At 39.2% G+C, this 19286-nt stretch overlaps 3 protein-coding genes and 1 pseudogene across 8 annotated transcripts in view; 2 read left to right on the top strand and 2 right to left on the bottom strand.

Annotated features, from left to right (window-relative positions):
- Positions 1 to 62: 62 nt before the first annotated feature.
- LOC100742142 (serine/threonine-protein kinase greatwall) lies at positions 63 to 3898 on the top strand. 3 transcript variants are annotated; one of them, XR_004461559.1, is made up of 4 exons: positions 63 to 473; positions 555 to 2418; positions 2507 to 2621; positions 3802 to 3898. XR_004461559.1 is itself a non-coding variant. In XM_033320265.1 (4 exons), exons 3-4 carry the CDS (start codon positions 669 to 671, stop codon positions 2551 to 2553), a joined length of 1797 nt encoding a protein of 598 aa, XP_033176156.1. In that variant the 5' UTR covers positions 63 to 210; positions 322 to 473; positions 555 to 668; the 3' UTR covers positions 2554 to 2703. The 3 variants fall into 3 exon arrangements, 2 of the variants coding, with proteins under 2 accessions (XP_033176156.1, XP_003488767.1); XM_033320265.1 differs by lacking the exon at positions 3802 to 3898 and having other exon boundaries at positions 63 to 210; positions 322 to 473; positions 2507 to 2703; XM_003488719.4 differs by lacking the exon at positions 3802 to 3898 and having other exon boundaries at positions 2507 to 2703.
- LOC100741221 (proclotting enzyme) lies at positions 2635 to 6950 on the bottom strand. The gene is made up of 6 exons (XM_003488711.4): positions 6503 to 6950; positions 4888 to 5201; positions 3922 to 4394; positions 3403 to 3677; positions 3163 to 3308; positions 2635 to 3090 (listed from the first exon to the last, which is right to left on the bottom strand). Exons 1-6 carry the CDS (start codon positions 6690 to 6692, stop codon positions 2938 to 2940), a joined length of 1551 nt encoding a protein of 516 aa, XP_003488759.1. The 5' UTR covers positions 6693 to 6950; the 3' UTR covers positions 2635 to 2937.
- Positions 6749 to 8320, top strand: LOC112212668 (annotated as a pseudogene).
- Positions 8321 to 12112: 3792 nt separating this feature from the next.
- The window catches only part of LOC100745214 (protein grainyhead), a 169695-nt gene continuing 162521 nt past the window's right edge, over positions 12113 to 19286 (bottom strand). For 2 of the 4 annotated variants that reach the window (XR_004461556.1, XR_004461558.1), the window contains exons 14-15: positions 19097 to 19286; positions 17340 to 17353 (exon numbers count right to left, since the gene is read on the bottom strand). Coding sequence is in view for 1 of the 4 variants with exons in the window: in XM_012384532.2 (XP_012239955.1) it covers positions 15896 to 16181; positions 17289 to 17353; positions 19097 to 19286 (541 nt within the window). In the remaining 3 variants the exon portion in view is untranslated. Of the gene's footprint in view, positions 16182 to 17288; positions 17354 to 19096 lie in introns of those variants that run through there. The other 2 variants (XM_012384532.2, XR_004461557.1) reach the window with 2 other exon arrangements.

Genomic DNA, 19286 nt, shown 5'->3' with positions numbered 1-19286 from the left:
CTTCAAGCCGCTTGAAGTATTCAACAAGTACTTTCTTGTCACGTGGTCGCACAGATGTTGATTTTCAAATATGTCAGATAACCGTTAAAGTTAATTTACGTACATAAGTGGAAGACATAAAATGTAGAAGAACGATGAATAAAACTTCAGTCTTTTTGTATTGCCGAATTATTTTATAAATCGAAGTTTCGATATTTTAAATTTCGTTACGTAAGTTTGTAATTCGTTGGAATTAAGTTAGGTTATTTTTTTAAATGGAAGAAGCGGCGATTGATTCGCCAAATTTACGTCTAAATGGTAATGAACAAATTAATGAAACAGACGACGAAAATTCTTGTGCAAATTACAATGACTCAGAAAGTGAACGTGAAATACTATCTGGGGAGTGTACGCCGCAACAGGGATCGGCAAGCAGGCAAATCAACAATTCTATCTTTAACACCATATCTAAAATTGTTAATCCCACAGCAAAGGTAAATATATATTATTATTTAATCAGTATTGTTTAAATATCAAAACTGACTTTACTACTTGATATTGTATTTACTGTTTAGGTACCAGAAATACAGGATTTTAAGATCGTGAAACCAATTAGCCGTGGCGCATTTGGCAAAGTTTTCCTTGGATATAAAAAGTCAAACTCTGAAAAAGTATATGCTATTAAAGTAATGAAGAAAAATGAGATGATAAATAAGAATATGGCTTCGCAAGTGATCATTGAAAGGAATGCATTAGCTTTAACACATAGTCCATATTGTGTACAATTATTTTATTCATTGCAATCCGTTAGTAGCATTTATTTAGTAATGGAATACATGGTGGGTGGGGATCTTAAAAGCTTGCTTGGTGTATATGGTTACATGGAAGAGTCCATGGCAGCTTTCTATACTGCAGAAGTATGTCTTGCTTTGGAATATCTTCATTCCCATGGAATTGTACATAGGGATTTAAAACCAGATAATATGCTCTTGTCGAAAGAAGGACATGTCAAGCTGACAGATTTTGGGCTTAGTAAAATATCTTTACATAGAGATCTCGAAATATCGGATTTAGTTAATTGCACACCTAGTCTTTGCACTAGGACTCCTGGACAGCTTCTTTCATTGACGTCGCATTTATCTTTTGGTTCTGGACAAAAATCCACGAGTGAATCTAATCTTAGCGATAGAAGTACACCTGGTGTTAATTTACTTTCTGCTCTGCAACAAAATTGTACCAAAACCCAAGTATCACCGATTTCGGTAGCTTCTTCCATTGTCACGTCAGGAGATTATTCCCTAGTGTCTGGTATTACTCCTTTTCAATCAGCAGAAGATCTTCAGTTAACGAAACATCAGGAAAATGTTATTGTTGAGAACATCGACTATGACCAAGAAAGTAGCTCTGGGAGTTATCATACATGCGAAGCGACTTCAGTTCGAGTGAATAGTCAATTGAATCAAAATTTAGAAGATGAGGACGAATCCACGCTAGAGGCTGAACAATCTCAGCAACCTCTCCCTCATATTAGTCCATTAAGTACATGTACGCTTACTAGAGGCGCGAAACGAAAAAGAGCTGCAAGTGTAACAACAGGCCTAACATGCGAATTAAATGCAATAGATTTAGATCTCGACAAAACACCAAAACGAAAGAATCGTGGTTGCATATTTTCTAGGAGTCCGATCAATTCTACTATCTCCGAATCGATAAAACAAACTAACAATAGTACTGATATTGCTAAAGTACAAGAAAGCGGAAGAGTTGCATTCAGTACACCAGTGTCATTTGTGAAACAGAGATGTTACAGCGAAGAAAATGAGGACAAATGTGAGGAAAGAACAGCACGTTTGATTAAGACAACACGATTTCAACTTCCAATGGCTCATACATCGCAGTCGGCTCCTGAGATACCTGTAGGCGATAACTTGGACAAGCATCGGTCGCCTCAAGGCATATCTCCTATAAAGACACCGGCATCTTCTGGTAATAGTTACACACCTTACAGAACTCCCAAATCGGTAAGAAGAGCCGGTGTTAATCGGTCAGATGATCGCATACTTGGAACTCCTGATTATCTCGCTCCAGAATTACTCTTGAAACAAGGTCATGGATATGCGGTGGACTGGTGGGCTTTAGGTGTATGCCTGTTTGAGTTTTGCACCGGTGTTCCGCCGTTTAATGACGAAACACCACAGGCTGTGTTTTCCAATATTCTCGCCAGAGACATTCCTTGGCCAGAGGAAGAGGAAGCTTTGTCGACGGCTGCTGTAGAAGCCATAGATGCCCTTCTCACTTTGGATCAATATGAACGTCCTTCTGCGCAAGAAGTGCGAGTTATGAAACTTTTCCAGAATTTTGCCTGGGACGAGCCGCTGAAAGCGACGCCCCCTTTTATACCGCAACCCGATGATAATTACGATACATGCTATTTTCAAGGTAATTTTAAATTATACAGCATATTACGAAGAATAACGTTATCAGTCTGATGTCTGATTACTAAACCTTGTTTTTGTTTGTTTTCTAGCACGGAACATCATGCAACATTTAAATGTGAGCAATTGCGACACATAATACTTCAAGTATAGCATTGATGGGAAAATAGATATCTACGGCCTACTTTGTGACAGGAATAACATAACGTAAAGATTGTTATAGTATTAAACTATTTTTTATATAGTTGTACATGTATAGTACTATAAAATATTTTGTTACAATGTAGAATTCTTGTGTAATTACTTATCCTTGGATGAATGTTCCGCTTGAAAGCGGTTCGTGAAACAAATTGCACAAGAATAAATTGTAAGAATGATATCGTTTTTATTTATGTAAAAAATCTTTAGTAGTCTATGAATTTCGTTATTTTACATGACGCCATGTCGAGTTCGATGATGCGAGGGTGAAGATTACGAATAACAAAATACTTAAGTAGGACTAATGTATCTTCTAGCGCGAGTTTCACTTTAAATTTTTTTGAATCCAAGGCAGGAAATGCGTCACTCTGGTGTATACGCCAGGATATTGACCTTTTCCGCATCCAATACCCCAGCTGACGATACCTACTTGCGTCCAGCGGCCATCGTTCACCATTAAAGGACCACCGCTGTCGCCCTGTTAAATGAAAAATATGTTGTGAAAAAATTCAAGCTTGATGATGCAACAAAATAATTTTACAATACAAACCGAGCAGGAATCTTTTGCAGCTCGACCTGCACACAAGAAACTATCCACGATACCACCAGGTGCTGCTGCACCGTATTTTAATTTGCATTCATTGTTCGACCAGATAGGTATTGACACCTTTTGCAGTATTGCTGGTTGTGGTCCACCTTAAAAATTAAAATATTTCAAAGTTGTGAATTTTCCTGAAAGTTAGAAACTTTATGAACGTAATTTTAGTGTTTCACGGTTTTATTGTCTTACTTTCTCTCAAAGAGCCCCAGCCAATGACCGTAGCAGTGCATCCAATGTATAATTGCGGGCCACTCGGTAGGCAGATGGGTCGTATTTCTTTCGTGAATGGAACAGGTTCATTGAGGGTGAGCAATGCGATATCGTTGTACAGAGTGCGTGCGTTGAAACCTCTGTGTCTAACTACTCGTTTAACTCGTCGTTCGATGTGTGAGATCTCCGTGTTCGTTTTGATATTGTAGTCTCCCAGACGGACCGTTAATCTTGCTACGTCCCAGGAATTCATGCTGGAAGTATAGCAATCAAGATTTATTTGTATGCTTAAACTCTATGCAACTGTATCTCCTTTTTTCCTGGGGACATGTAATTTTTCCATAAATCCATCATTCTGATAGTTATTATTTATTACAGGAGAAGATTATGGAAGCGCAAATACGAAGCACGGAAGAAGATTATCGAAGCACAAATACCATACACAAATACGAAGACCAGATGATTTTGTCATGCGGGTCCGTCTTTCGTTGGACTTACTTGGCAACGCAATGAGCTGCGGTGAGAATGTGTCTATCATCGATGAGCGAACCACCGCAAAACTGTCGACCACCGTTGAAGAGCGCCGCTATCCAAGGCCATTCGCCAGGGACAGCATTCTGACCGCCTACGATCCGTTCCTGGTCCTGATTACCATTCTTCGCTCCGCATTGAGACGTATCTATGTTCGAAATAGTTCCTAGGGGTTTCTCGCTGGTGGTTGACACGAACGACGTACTTGGTGGCCACCAGGCGGGTTTCTTCGTCGGCCAGGTCGTTGCGACGCTAGGTTTTTTTGATGTTAGAACTGGTTTTATCGTAGAGAACGTCGGCAATTCGAACGATGGATGAGTAGGTAGCGGTGGTATGGTATGATCAGGTGGATGAGTGGGAATCGGTGGTGGCCAGGAACCTGGTGTCTGCGGTCTTGGTTTCACGGTCATATCTTCGTCTTTCTTATCGGTACTCTCTTCCTGAAATATCGAACGAGAATCTTCATGAAATATTAAACAATACCGTTTCAATGAGAGTAACGGGACATGTAGTAGCGAGAGTCGAAGATTTCACGGCGAACAATGGCTAAATGCGAATTGGACACGGTAGTAAAATAGAGTCGTAAAAATCTGTTTGCGAAACCGCATTGTTCGATAGATACACCCGTGGTGTGACTTTCTATGTTAGATAGATCGTTTTCGATTCGTATCACGTATTATTTTTACGAGTTCCTGGTAACTAACTAAGATCTATAATTCCATTAGAGAAATCACGAAAAGAAACATGAAGAAACACTTGGTTTCAGTAACACGTTTTGTTTAGCAGATTGCAGATTTTTATGCATTTTAGGAAAATTTAAACGTGCCAAATATCCAAAGTAAACTGTTATCATAAAATTTGCATAAACATATGTAGTCTGCGCACCATAAATTCATATTTATAATTATTTACCAGAGTATTATAATTATTTACCTGAGCATTTTCTATAGTAGGATCTTCGTTATTATCTGACGGTGGTGTAACGACCGGAAGTATATTGGAGCAGCAAATTCCAAAATTTGTTTGTCTATTATCCCGTACATAGCTGCAGGTGTCGTAAACACCGAGAACCCAGCCATCAAGAGCGCTCAGATCAGGGATTTTAAAATATGGATAGCATTCTTTGAAGCTGGTACAACGACCAACTTCGCCTTTCGACGTGAGGCAGGAGTCGCTGTTGGAAACTCCATTCCACAGAATACCACGACCGTCTCTCGTCTCGAGCCGAACGTCCGTATCACTGGCAGCTAAATAAGAGAACGATAAGTTTCGATTCGTTGTATTTTAAATGACAAAATTAATTATTTCGTCGGTCAGGTATTTCTTTTCTAATGCTAATTTTACTCGCCTTTTTCCAAGTTGTTCGTGATCGGTTTACGAACGTGTTTAACGAAGAATCTACTTACACCAAGAATATAGCACGTAGAACCGTGTTTACATGTGTGAATGAACAATGTCTGACAAAGAATGACACATCGTCTACCGTTGTAATGAATGCAGATTGTCCGTGTCGTGTAATGGTATGTATCTGCGTGACATGTTCGTAGGAAAACAATGTGATTGATACTTCATGAATCTTTCTATTTTTTTATCTTGCCATTTCTTCCTTCATTAATCTTTGTACTATCGAAAGATATAAAAAAAAGTGTATCTTTATGTCTCATCAAAGTGGTAATATTGATTGGAATGACAGTATTAAGATTAAATAGTCTGTAATATTCTAACATCTTTATCGATATTTGTAGATACACATCAATCTGGACGGTACAAACATAATCTTATCATGTTGCACGCGATTTGCACGCGAAATCTTAATTGCTGTACAGATTCGGAGAGTAACCCACTTCACTTCCGGTGAGATGAAGATCAATTCGTTATATCATCGAATGTTATTAAGCCGATTGTTCGAGACAGTCGTATCACAATAGAATTCCATCCAGATTCTTGACAGCGAGTTCGCTGACCCACAGGCTGACACACAGGTGCACACATACGGCGATACGCGCGCCTGGAAGACTTCCGTTCGCCGTGTATGGAACGCACGCATGATCGATCACATGTCGCAACTCGCCTTCGATAATTCTCACGTATCGTTATCATCGCGACGAGCAAATTCGAATGCCACCGTGGTTTCGTGCAACGAACCCGAACGAGTTCCCTATCCCTGTTCCTCCAGTCACGATCCTTCCAGGTGATTGATACTCAGCCATCAACGAGGCGCTCAACTATACCATGACAGGCTAATCGATGTTAATTGCTACCATTAGTTACTCTGTTCAAACATCTTCGTGAACGTATAACAGTCTCCTCTTTGGTTAAATTTTCTATTGTATATGGATCAATTTTGCAAAAAGACGCATATGAATTAATTTTGCAGAAAGACGTATACGGATCAATTTTCAAGAAGACAAATTTCTTCGCCTCTTCGATCAAAAGTTTAACGATGTCAAACAATCCTCTAGAATTCTTACCTACTCAGTTTATTTAAATATGGATTGCAACGAACTGAATTGTGTATAGGTTGAGGAAACCACCCGTTGGCACTCACCGTCAATGATCACCGCGTTATCATCCTCCTCCCCTTGTTGGACTTCTTCGAACGACGACTCAGAAACGATTGATTTACTTTTTGGATTATTAGCCTCTATGCTACCAGAGATCAACAAAATTGTAGCAGTAGTCTGTATGACGAGCAACAGTAGCGTCGTTAGCGACGACGCTCGATGTCGTCGGTTCATCCCCAGAGAAACGGAAACAAGCGAGATAAGAACGCGTAACGAGAAGGAGCACAAGTATGTTCAAGGCTCTGTGTTACCGGTAGGGATCCTGGGACCGCCACTAAGTTGCTAAGCTGCTGAATAGCCGGTGCTCGTGCTTATAACGGGCTTGTCCTCCCCTCTCGTGGATCGACGCTGTTCTTTGCCCCCGGTAGGCTCGACACAAGGCACGAGACACTATCGAGTTCTTCTCGTCTTCTTCTAGCGGGCGTGCGAACACCTCGAGGCATCTGCGCGGAGCACACCGCGAAGAAAAAGGGTGGGCGGACCACGCGATACCAGAATCGGAGCTGACGGTATGCTAATTTTTGGCAGATTGAAAGATCCAACCGGCTTCGGTCACGTTACGTTCGTTTTGCATCGGATGTTTGAGTGCTTCTTCGGAAGTTTCTTACGCTCCATGGTATAGATCCTCTGTTTACTCTTTACGATTAAGTTATATCCGACGTGTTTTTATATTTTTATATTTTGCAGTTTATTTCCTTCATCGTGGTGGTAATGGACAGCGTAAAACATCTTTGCTGGTACCATATTATATTTGTTATACGTCCTCCAATTTAGGATTTCTTTCATTTGTTGTGTAAGTTACAAAAAATATAAATTCGTGTAATAATAACACTCGTTTACAATATTACACGGAGATCACCATCGCTAGCAATTTAAATTACAATCTTACTAATATAGACAATGCTCTACTTTTATGAACAGATTTTTGTTTCTATTGACAACGAATCACACGCTGTTGACAAAGGATATTTTTCTTATCGTACTGAACATGATCAGACGGAGCACTGGTCGATCAATCAACTAATCATCCGATTAATGACAACGGAACAGCTGTCAATCGTCCACGAAGAGCTCGTTTTACAGCCTGTTACATCGGACAATCATTTTTCCTTCCCGGTATAATGAATATTCTGTCGATAATACGATTTATTGGTACGCTTCGACGATTGTATCTAATTTCTACGTTCGCTAACGGACAACTGTACTGTTAGTCGATATGAATCAGGAATATATAATGGAATTTGTACAAGAAAATTCGTTCTGGATTCGCGGTCGAGACAGTTTCAATAGAAATTCACTGATTATGTAAGTGGTGTGACGGAACCGGCTTAACTTTGATTTGTGTTGTCGCATGAAACCCGGTGCCGATCGTGAATGTCGAGTTCATAGGCATTTGCATAGAGAGTACGATCCTCGTGTTGGCCTTGAAGAGGCCGAGGAGAAGGCTGCACGTAAGGGACGGCCGTGAACTTGCCAATCGCGTGTTCCTCGTGCACCATCGCTAATGCCAACGTACGCGTGCATTTCCCTCTGACCACAATGAATGGAATTTCTTCAAACCATGCGTGTATCGTTTTCTTGATATCGGTCAGATAACTTTTTTTGTTTTCTATCCCAATTTTTTTTTAACGTCTTTTAATCGGAATATAACATATTTGATATTGTAAAACTTGGTAAATCTGTTTTCATTGATTTTTGACTTTGATGTGATATGATCAAAAAGGAAGTAATTTTCTAAATCTATACTAACTGTTAAAATTAAGTAACAGATGTACGAAGTTTAGTTTATCGATATTATTAAAATATTGAATTTAAATGGATAGCAAGAATATCTGTTTAATCTGAAAATGAAATAGAAATTTTGGTGATATGTTGGCCAAAAGGCCTAAAATTTAATTTAATATTATACATTCAGGATCAAACGTTTACTTAGTGAAGTCGAAAAAAGTTTATCGAGTAAGCTCAGAGGTCCTGAACTATCATGCTGTTTTATATTTGAAATTAGCATATTTCAGTTTGATGGTTTAATTTAATGGATGTAACCGAAGAGTATTTAGAATAAAAGAAACAAGTTCGTGCTAACGATGGAGTAATCTACGCGCTGAATCCGTATTGGTGCTTTAATGCAGGCAGTTTGTTAAATCTTTTCAATTTCTCAATTATGAGTCTTTAACGCTGTCTGTTCTATGCCTCCTAAAGAACTCAATTACGAAAAAGTCACGTGACGCTAATGAATCAAGGTATAACTAGTTTTAGAATTGAATCACATTTACACAAATTTAAGACTCTAATGGGGAAAGAGTGTCAGAAGTGACAATTCAACATCCATTACAAACTATAGAGAAGGTAATGATAAACAGAATTACAGAAATGTATTTTACAGTTTACAAAGTAATTATGTATCAATGTTTCTTATCTTTTAATGTTTAGCTTAGATACGCGTGAATGATTCTTTTCACGAAAATGCAGTACGAGGGCGGCGATTCAGAAGAAAGGAGCGAGAGAAGACAGTGCCAGTCCTTGAGATGGATATAAACTTTACATTCTGCGGTTCATTGAACTTTCTTTTAAGACGCAAATCGTATTTACACAAATTTAAGACTTTAATGGGGAAATAATGTTGGAAATGAGAATTCAACATTCGTTACAAATTGTAGAGAAGGTAACGATAAACGAAATTATAAAAATATATTTCACAGTTTATTGAGAAATATTTCTGTATTATTGTCTCTTATTTCTTTTTTTTATGTTTAGCTCGGACACGCGTGAATGATCCTTTTCACGAAAATGCAGTACGCGGGCGGCGATTCAGAAAAAAAGAGCGAAAGAAGACAGTGCCAGTCCTTGAGATGGATATAAACTTCACATTCCGTGGTTCATTGAACTCTCCCTTAAAAGGGTGAGAGGAAAAAACAAGGCGAAGTTTTACTTTTTCTCCTCTGAACCTCTCGCTCTTTCTTCCAAGTCAGGCTATTAATAATTTGCGTCACCGAGTTGTTCACCGTACCTGATTTGCGATTCAGCTTTGATTTTTAGTTATTCATAATACGAGCGAAACCTATTTAATCGTGCCATAACCTTTGGGAATATCTTTAAAAGATACATATGACATTCTTTTAAAATGACGTAGTTTCGAAACGAGTTTAAAATTTTTCATTTCGATCCTGTGGACTCTTTTTGAAATAGACTTTTTCAGTTAGTCTTCTCACCTTTCTACTCTTTGATAAGTCTCCTTAAGTGGATAATATTCTTCGCTACCTAAATCCATTAACAATTTTGCTAATGAATTGGAAGGAGGAATGTTTGATAATCGGCAGAAAGACTGTACGTTATATGACTGTATATATCAAACCAGACTGTTTTCAAAGTATTTGAGAGCCATTTGTCACCGAGGGGATTAGAAGATTTCGGACCGCTGATCCTCTGTTTCGCAGAAAAACACTTTAGTTTCATTGTCTATCGACTGTTCGAATTTTAATAGCGTTATAACGATGTTATCGAATCACGCTTAATTGCGAACCGATGTAGCTGAGAGAAAAAAGGAAAGGAGGGACGAACTTGTAACTTGGTCCACAATTACATGGTATTCGTTTCGACGCAACGTTACATCGTCCCCCCTTCCCTCCCACCCTCCCCCCTGAATTATAGTATTATTCGAAGAATCTCGTAGTAAGCGTTCATTTTCCATTCAAAATCTAATTTGTATATTTAGAAGACTCAACAATTTCCGTCAGATTAATTTAATCAAGTACCGGTATTGAGACATAGCGTCATCCTTATCGAAATTGCTCCGATATTCGTAAAGGAAGTCGATTGAGATTCGACGACCAGCGTACGAGCAGTAACGATCAATCGACAAACAAATTTGTAAGATGCATTCGACACTTATCGGTGCATACATAAAATTTGGTTCAAGATTTTGCATTGACGCCACCATTGGATCACGATGGTTCTTCTCCTGGAACGTGGAAACCGGTTGCGACAGAGCTGCTTTTTATTGTATAGCCATAAAGTATTAAGATACGGCATAAAGCCATTCTTTTTCCTGATTCTCAACCGGGCCTTGGGAGAATCAAGAAAGCTGGTTTGGTAAAACTGTTTGCAAACAAATCGTGTGACATTCTCAGCGTGTAATTAATGGAAGAGCTAAGAGTGTTCCTTTATGAATACTGTTATTAACCCTTAAAGGCTATTGTAGATGAGATTTCACCTGGCGAGAATTTTATTTTAGTATTATCGTCCTTATTACTGTTGCAAACAATAATTTTTCTAGTCTTTATCTAGTACCGAGTAATAATAAAACGTTCGACTCTACTTGTTTGACTTTGATAATTTTTTTATTTAAGAACGATGAGCTGCGGCAAACTTTCACTCGTTATGGCCCTTAATGGTTAATGGTTTATGTACTACATCATTATATGTAACTTTTATCAATTACAGGATATTGTTATATGAAGTAGGAGGAGAAGAAAATATTCTTTTAGTATGAAGCACGTATGTAATTTTAATAATTATATGTAATTAAGATGGTTTAAAGGCGCAATACAAATGTATGAAGCGCGGATAATTTACTACAGGGCCAGTGCCCCACTACAAGGTCGTATTCCTTCACGATCGTCACAGTGTCTACACATAGATGCTATATTCTCACGACTGGTGACGAGAACGCATGTATTCGAGTTTCAGTAGAAGGTATCAAATTTATGGATCGTATTTCCAACCTATGTAAATTTTATAAATTATACGTGACTGTTAAATGTTTGACTTATTACTGTCTAAAGCGTCAACGACTAGAACGTAAGATTTTATCGGATAAAATCATGTTGATCACGGTATACACGTAAACTCTTTTTAAGAGTTTTAATGTGACGATTAACGAAAATTGTCATACATTAACGGAATTCCATTTTTGTAAGTGAATGATGTAAAAATAACTTTGAGCCACCTGAAATTTCGACATTAAAAGCCCGCAAATTACTTCGAAGCATTATCTGACACTTTCTGCTATTCCAAATTTATGGTTTTCGCTTTGTTCTTTATATCTTTTCATAGTAATCCTCTTTTTCTTTATACCGATCTGTGTTGTTCGAGATGGAGCAAGAGGTCACAAAGGCAGGAGGAAAACATTCTGCAAATTAACAAGAATTATGTTCAAATATTATAAAATTATATCTTTTATTTCCAAAATCGAGACGTTGCACTTATTCACAAATTTGTTTATTTAATAACCGAATTATTTAACAAACATTTAAACAATCTTGAACTTGTAGGAATTGAATCGATCTTCAGATAAACTTTAACAATCTGGGAATGATCCTCGAATTCTCTTAGACGACCTTTAAAATCCTTGAGATGGTTTTCAAAAGGATTGAAGAAGCTCGATGATGATCCTGAGTGACTTCGAGGAGATCTTCTTGAGTTGATTTTGATTGGCTTTGCGGTGGCCTTCAACTGATTTTGATACAATATTCTAGCAACTATCAATTTTAAAGAATCTTCAAAAAACCTTAAGGTAGCCCTGTACGATCTTGAGAAGATATTTTTTAAAAGTCCCCGTCTTGGTCTTCCACGCAAGGGACAATAAAAACGCACAATTTATAAAACGTACTAATATAATATTTATTGTTTGCAATAAACAGCGTAATATAATATCACCTCTGGCACAATCTCACGATGGCAAGACAACGCGAAAACGGCTATTATATTTCGATATTCTCGCATCATTATCTGTTCCGCAACTTGTCTGGCTTCACGACCCTTAACAAAACAGTATACTGCGCGCGCTCAGTTCGAAATCGGCTGGTTTTTAACATTCCTCCTCTTACACGGGTACATTTCTAACAAATAAGGCGAAGCTTGTGGATTCGTTTCGCATCGTCGTTTACGTCATTTAAGTACGATATCGAGACGGCTGGGAAACGATCACGGGAAGACCACATATTCGCTTCTCTACTACCGTGCAATGTTCCTAACGTTAACACGGAGAGAAAAAGAGATTTAAAAACTTATCGATTTCACAACCAATTTTCTACACTAACTTTAACATTTCATCACTGGTTTTGATAGCGATCGAGGTCTTCTCGTGACTGTAATACGGTTGCCTTTCATGATATATCATTAATTAATAATATTAATAAACGTAAGGGATTATAAGGGATGATACGATAGCAATAAAAATCGTTCATCGACGAAACCGTTCGTACGCACACACGACGAATCCCTCGCGAGATCCATCTGTAAATGACGAAAGTTATTATATTTGGGCGATCGAAGGTTCAGGGTGGGTAAAGTTTATGGTGTTTGATGTGGGTGTAGGGGATAGGCTGGGGGGAAGATATCAATTACGAATAAAAAAATGTCATGGAGCAACATTAACAATCTTCGTTGATCGTAAAACACGATTCTTTTCCTCTCTCCTCACTCTTCTTCAGGCATACTGATCAATCTTCCCATTCATTCTCATCTTCACTTTCGCTCTCGTATTATTTTTCTCTCCTCTGTATTTCGACCCCCTCTGTCAGCTTTACTTTCATTCTCGCACCATGAATACACGCATCCCTTGTATAAAAATAATAATAATAATAATTATAATCATAATAATATACGCATTATGTAACTCTAGTCAATAGAATCAAATAATATTAATAATATCAAACTATATGCTGCCTTGCAATAGATGTAACAAAATATAGTACTCATATAATAATATGCATTTTACAAGCGTATTTTGATCCTTGCTTTGATATCGTCGTGATATTATGTATAGGGTGTGTATATGATTTAAGTATCTCTTCCTTCTCCCTTCGTTTTTGTGTCGTTTCACGCAAGAACAAAAATGGGGACAACAGTGGTGTGTGTCGCGATCACGATATTCTCTAGTTCAACCTACATGTGAACTAATTATCGATAACTTTTATAGCAGATGAACGGTGTATATGCTGGTGTATAGATGTGTGCGTGTATGTGTACATGTATACGAGTGTGGTTTTACAATAAAAACCACGCGATGTACGTGACGACGAAACCTGTGTTCGCTTTTATCAGTGGCACGTTAATGTTGTTTTACCTTAATACAAAAAAGGAGAAAAAAAGAAGAGAACGATACATAACCAGGCTATTGACAATTCTCACATCTTGCCGCTTGTTTTGGATCTACGACAACGACGTTGCACTGATTAGAGTCACTGATTATGTTCATTGTGTACATTCTGTATCCTGCCATAATCAAGATAAACTTGGGTTTCACGGGGCTTACACGTTATAAATAGCTGGACCCTTTGAGAACGATTTCTATAAACAGTCTTGAATCGTAAGAATTAAAACTAATATTCATATATATTCATGATCATAATACATACTCTTTCGAAATATTTTCTAGAATTCCTTCTTTTTATTTTATCAATATATTCATTTTAACTATTTCGTTATATCGAAATAGAGGCTTGTTCTCAAAGGATTGTCTAACGTTCGAGGAAGGAATGTTCTTAAGAAACTCGTTACAGATACCAATATAACGTATTCGTCTAAATTAACCTACTCTAAATATTGCAATGCTCGTTGCAATGATGTGGCAATTCCATCGGATATTTAACGTATCTACTGATCTTCTAAACGTGTATTTATCATCCTCTCTTCGTGATCGGTCTCAACGAAAAATAAAAAACGAAAAGAGAAATTACGTATTTCAGTGAGAGTAATACTTGCTCTTTGTATAATATTAAAGGATCCTGGCATACTCAGGAGGTTTCTGGAATGATAGCGAAGTACCTAAGGGATACCTTAATCGATGTATTACACGGCTCTACTCGGATTCTCGGGTTAACTCGGTATAAATAACACATGAGATACAAAAGATGGACAGTTGATGGAAGAAGGTGAGCTCCTTCGACTAACCTGGAATGCTGGAAATGCAAAAGAAGAGTCTTTAACCTTCGAATGGGATATGACACTATCGCGTCTGTTCGAGAATCCTAATCAAGAATCAGACAGGACTTACAATATCGCTGAACGTTGTATGAGCGTAAACACTATAAAGAGATTAAAATGCTCGATGGCACCCGTCTATCTTGGAATGGCGACGTTCAGAGTTATACTTCTTTAGCTCTACGTACAAGTCTTGGTATAAAATAAGCTTGCTTCGTGCACGTCGACCAGTCGAAACACCGACCATAGGTTCTTTTAAAAACGTATAAACAAGACTTTAAACTCTAAAACCGACGATACGATAAAATAGAGTGACATTTTCTCTGCATATACATTTATACGTCATACGTATCTATATATAATATATATATATATATATATAAATCTATAACTTAATATTTAACTGGGATAGGGCGGGAATTTCTTAAATCAATTTTGATTGATTTACATGTAGCCATCGCGTTTCAACTACGACGGCAATGTTTCAACTTTATAAGCTAACAACCATCGGTATAAATTGTTCACAAGTGAAAACAAACAAAAAAGAAAAATATATATAAAATAACGAGTTGCCTTGCATGGCTAGAGAATATACTTTCTAGCTTCGATCTTGTGCTTCGTATCGAAGACGTTTACGCAAATACAGGCTGTTCGATCGCTACATATTTCGTGCACACGAGGTACGTTTCTTTTCATGTATTATCTCTGACCAAAAAGAGCCTTGTTATCGACATAACTATTTCTACGAAAAACTCGGAAGATACAAAAGAGAAAAAACGGTATCGTAAATAAAGCTTCGTCATCTCTTCGAGATCAAGTACAATCGATCAAACACCACTCCGTGTCCACGAAATTCTCTACATCGGCGAAACTACCTGTATATCGTTATAAAAACAGACAAGATCGTTCAAGACGTTGCACAAGACGGTCACTATCAACTAACGAACGTTCCTCTCTACTTTTGACATCTTACATTGTACGGTACGAAGAACAGTTCCGAGTATCCTTTCCGTACTTCCCAGTCCGATTTACACGTCCAAACGCTTTTGTTCTCCCTTCCTTCTCTACCTTTCTTCAACCTCTACAAACTTATTTTTTAAATATAAGCACTGGTGGAGTAAAGTGGCGATTATCATCCACTAGATCGAAACATCTTCTTCCTTTTCTTCGTCTTCTACCTCTTCTATCTCTTCTTCCGATTCTTAAGTCGCACTCGAACGCCATCTTCGAATGATTTCTCAAACGCAGGTCCCTGAAGAGCTTTCTCCCGTCGAACTGTCCAATTTATCCTTTCACATTGCACCGGGTCGACGATTCCTCGCGACCATCGCGGCTGCTTTTGTCCATCTCAGACTTATTTACGCGAAACGACGAGAGCCACGTACGGTAATTTCTGTTCATTTTAATTTCATTATTTCGTCCTTTTTTCTTGCGTACTTGGTGGCACGGACTGTTCACGTGTTGCCGCTCTCGTGAACGTGCGCGTGGCCATGCGCGGAATTCGTGAGCGGCGAGTGAGCTATGTGCGTCGGCGACGATGGTAGCTCGATCAGGGTAACGTCGTATCCAGCTGTGGCAGGTGGATCTCCGGGATCACCAGGGTCACCTGGCGACCCAGGATTGGCTGGATTACGCTCGTTGCTCGGGTCTGGGTTTACTCTGGAGTGGGTCACCTCCAGGAGGAACAGGTCCTCGTCCACGTAATATCGGATCATGTCATCGTCAATTTTCGCTGTAATTCTGCAACAGGAGGAAAAAAGGATGATTAAATAGTGGAAATGATAAAACAAGGTGACTCGAGGTTACCCTGCTTAAAACCGAGGGAGGATATTCGACGGTAAATAAAACGGCGAAACAAAAAAACGGTGTTGTTTGAAAGAATCAGCGAAATATGAAATTATTGGGCGATACGGCGATACAACGAGAGATTTCGATTAATTTTTGTGTTTCGTGTTGAGGGGCAGGAAACAACTCTGTCGCATTCTGTTTGGGCTTGTTTTCGTTTCGTGTGACGATTGATATTTTAAGCAGAGTACGGTTAATGGGACCTTTGGTCGCGTTCGTGGTACGACAGGCTTGGTACTTTCTACACTGAAGAAAAAGTATCTGTCGACCGCATCAACGCCATGGTTCCAAAGTCATCGAAGAGTGAACCAAAGTAAACAGCAAGCAAGACGCTATTCCGTGTAAAAAGGAAAGATCACGTAACCCAAAAAGAGAGAAAGGGGAGAATGAAATAAGAGGAGCACACGAGAAGCACAGCGACTCAAGCGAGCCAAGTGCGTGATGCGTTTGAGAGGTATACAGGCATGCATTGGTCCACTAGACAAGGCGAGGCGTCTAGAGAAGCGAGCAGACAGGCGTGCGTGAGCGGTCGTGACAGAAGAAAAATAAAGGACACGAGAGAGATTAGTGGATTAGTCTGGTGAAGTCGAGGGAGACACACGAGTACTCTGACGTTGAATCAGCGTGGCCGACGACAAGGATTTTACAGGATGAACGAATGGTATGGTGGTGAACAACGTTAGAAAAAGATAAAATAATAAATAGCGACCAAAGATCAGAGCGGTGAGAACAACCAAGAAAAGAAGCGATTATAGGAAGAAACAGAGAAATATACAGGCGAGATAGATAGATAGATAGATAGATAGAGAGACAAAAAGAGAGATAGAAAAATATTATCAAATGCGTTGTATAGGAGGTATAGAGGGTGGTGTGTCGATTCCGGAAGTTAGGGAGAGACTAGCAAACCAGGCAATCGGAGAGAGTCAGGCAATGTCACCGTTATGGCATGCACTACTGTGTGGGCGGTGCATGCAAGTAAAGATGACACTCTACTAAACTTACCCCTTTGTGTTTTTGCGATAGAGGTTATTAATACTCGAGGATGCAATTTTGTACTTTGACTCAATCTGTAAAATAGAAAAAAGTAGAACATTAGAATTTTGACAGTGTTTGCGGACCATCGGTCTGGGTACTCGTGCTCGATAACCGAGGAGGTTCTTTTTTTTAGTCTTTTTTCTTTTATTACGACGTGATACGCTTAGTGAAAACGGACAGACCGACAGATATCAGGGATAGAGTAAAGTTGACGGGCAAGATAGAGGACGAAGGAAGCGAAGACAAAATAATGAAAAAAAAATAAAGAGAGAAGAAATGTAAGAAACGTAGAGAAAAAATTGCGATCCTCCGTTTCCTGTACATAGATCAAGGAATTCATTGATCAATTTCAACGGGAATTATTGGCTAGCATGATCGGTTTGCCATGGAGAAAGGGAATTACTTCTGTAGAAGCAATGGCAAATGTACGATTTACGGAGAGAAAGGAGGACGCGGTAAAAGATAGATTTTCTTTTCCACTTTTTTCTTCTGCCACTTCTCATCGTTATTACAACAATGCGACCTTGCGTACGTCTACAGTTGGTCAATAATGTACAATGTTAAAAAGACAAAAAAAGAAAAAAAGAAATATAAAGAACGGCACCTCTAACGTCGAAACCATCGATCTCGCGATCACAGGGGTTAATGATCCGTGCGCGTGATTCACCGCGCTCCGGTCCGTATTAATTATTGTAAGGATTTTGGAGGAGTGATGCATGCGCATTAATATTAATATCAGCGTAATGGAACGGTGCAACAGGTATTAATAAAATGGTGTAATATGCCCTTACATGCATAGCTAACATTTATACCTATATATTATATAATATATGTATATATATACATGTGCATATACATATGTGTATATATATATATATCATATGGGTGTGTATCTTGTATATCTCGTGTTATTCTCGCGCATCACTCATTATTCATACCGGGGGTACAGGCGTCAAATCGAACATGGCTCCGTGGAAATGTGATAAATTGGCCACGTCAAGATATCGCCGGTTTACGTCGCGAACGTCGAAACGTTCCGCGTGTCGCTTTCTACCCGAGGATTTGTTACCGTGCCGGTTTCGAAACGTACTCGTCGGCATAAATAGAGACAGACGACGAATACGAGCGATATCGCCGCTCACGAACGCACCCGGGCTTAACGTGGCTCACTTATGCAACGTTCCTAGCTGTCATTTCTGCGAGTACGCGGCGTACTCGTGTGATTTTACCGCTACCATTTTCCTGCCCTTTAGGAACCGACCGAGCGTCCACCGCAGGAGCTTCGACGTTGATCGACATGGTTACGATTTGCAAGTATTTCGATCGCTATCTGTCGGCGATTGTATGTATTTTCAACCTTCAGTCATTCCACTGTATCCACGACAAGTTATTGAAAATCCTGGTCGCACAAGTGTGCCGAGAATAAAGTAGACTATAGCGACCTCGTTCGAAGCTTCATTTTCGAAGAAACTGAACCTCAATTTCCAGGAAAGAGAAACCTTCGTCGAGAGACAACTTTCATTCGACATTCTCGACGTATCTCTTTAACTCGGGATCACCTATTCACCACGACCTTTAATACGTCTTAATGGTACGATTAATCAAATGCAAACCCCGTTTGGTTAAACTTCTCGCGTTTCATCAAGATGAATTTTTTTCATTCGTGGAATGGCTGACAACGAGCAGTGATCTACGTGTGTGTTTTAACTGATAGTGTCGGTGCTACTTGGATAATGTAATGTGTGCTCCATACAAAAATCCTTGACATTTCTTACAGCGTTCAACAGTCCTTGAACAGTCGGCGGTGTGACGTGCAGCGGCGTGTACACGTCCTCGGACTCCTGGCGGACGTACAGCATCACTCGTTCCTCGGAGTCTGCTGGACGTAGATGGGGCGGTTGCTGTTGCAGATGTAGTCTATTCCCAACCCCGGATACCACCGTTCCGGCGAGACCTGCTTGCTGC

This window comes from Bombus impatiens, unplaced genomic scaffold (assembly GCF_000188095.3).
Source record: "Bombus impatiens unplaced genomic scaffold, BIMP_2.2 scf_0263, whole genome shotgun sequence".
Taxonomy (NCBI): domain Eukaryota; kingdom Metazoa; phylum Arthropoda; class Insecta; order Hymenoptera; family Apidae; genus Bombus; species Bombus impatiens.
Note: the sequence above shows the minus strand (reverse complement) of the source record. Positions and strands in the feature narration are given on the sequence as shown.

What these genes read in the sequence shown, in the direction of transcription:
- LOC100742142 (XM_003488719.4), top strand. Translation starts at nt 255, where the DNA reads ATGGAAGAAGCGGCGATTGATTCGCCAAATTTACGTCTAAATGGTAAT. An exon ending in TTGTTAATCCCACAGCAAAG is followed by an intron (nt 474 to 554) that starts GTAAATATATAT and finishes TTTACTGTTTAG; the next exon opens with GTACCAGAAATACAGGATTT. An exon ending in CGATACATGCTATTTTCAAG is followed by an intron (nt 2,419 to 2,506) that starts GTAATTTTAAAT and finishes TTTGTTTTCTAG; the next exon opens with CACGGAACATCATGCAACAT.
- LOC100741221 (XM_003488711.4), bottom strand. Translation starts at nt 6,692, where the DNA reads ATGAACCGACGACATCGAGCGTCGTCGCTAACGACGCTACTGTTGCTC. An exon ending in TAACGCGGTGATCATTGACG is followed by an intron (nt 5,202 to 6,502) that starts GTGAGTGCCAAC and finishes TCTCTTATTTAG; the next exon opens with CTGCCAGTGATACGGACGTT. An exon ending in GCAGCTCATTGCGTTGCCAA is followed by an intron (nt 3,678 to 3,921) that starts GTAAGTCCAACG and finishes CTATACTTCCAG; the next exon opens with CATGAATTCCTGGGACGTAG.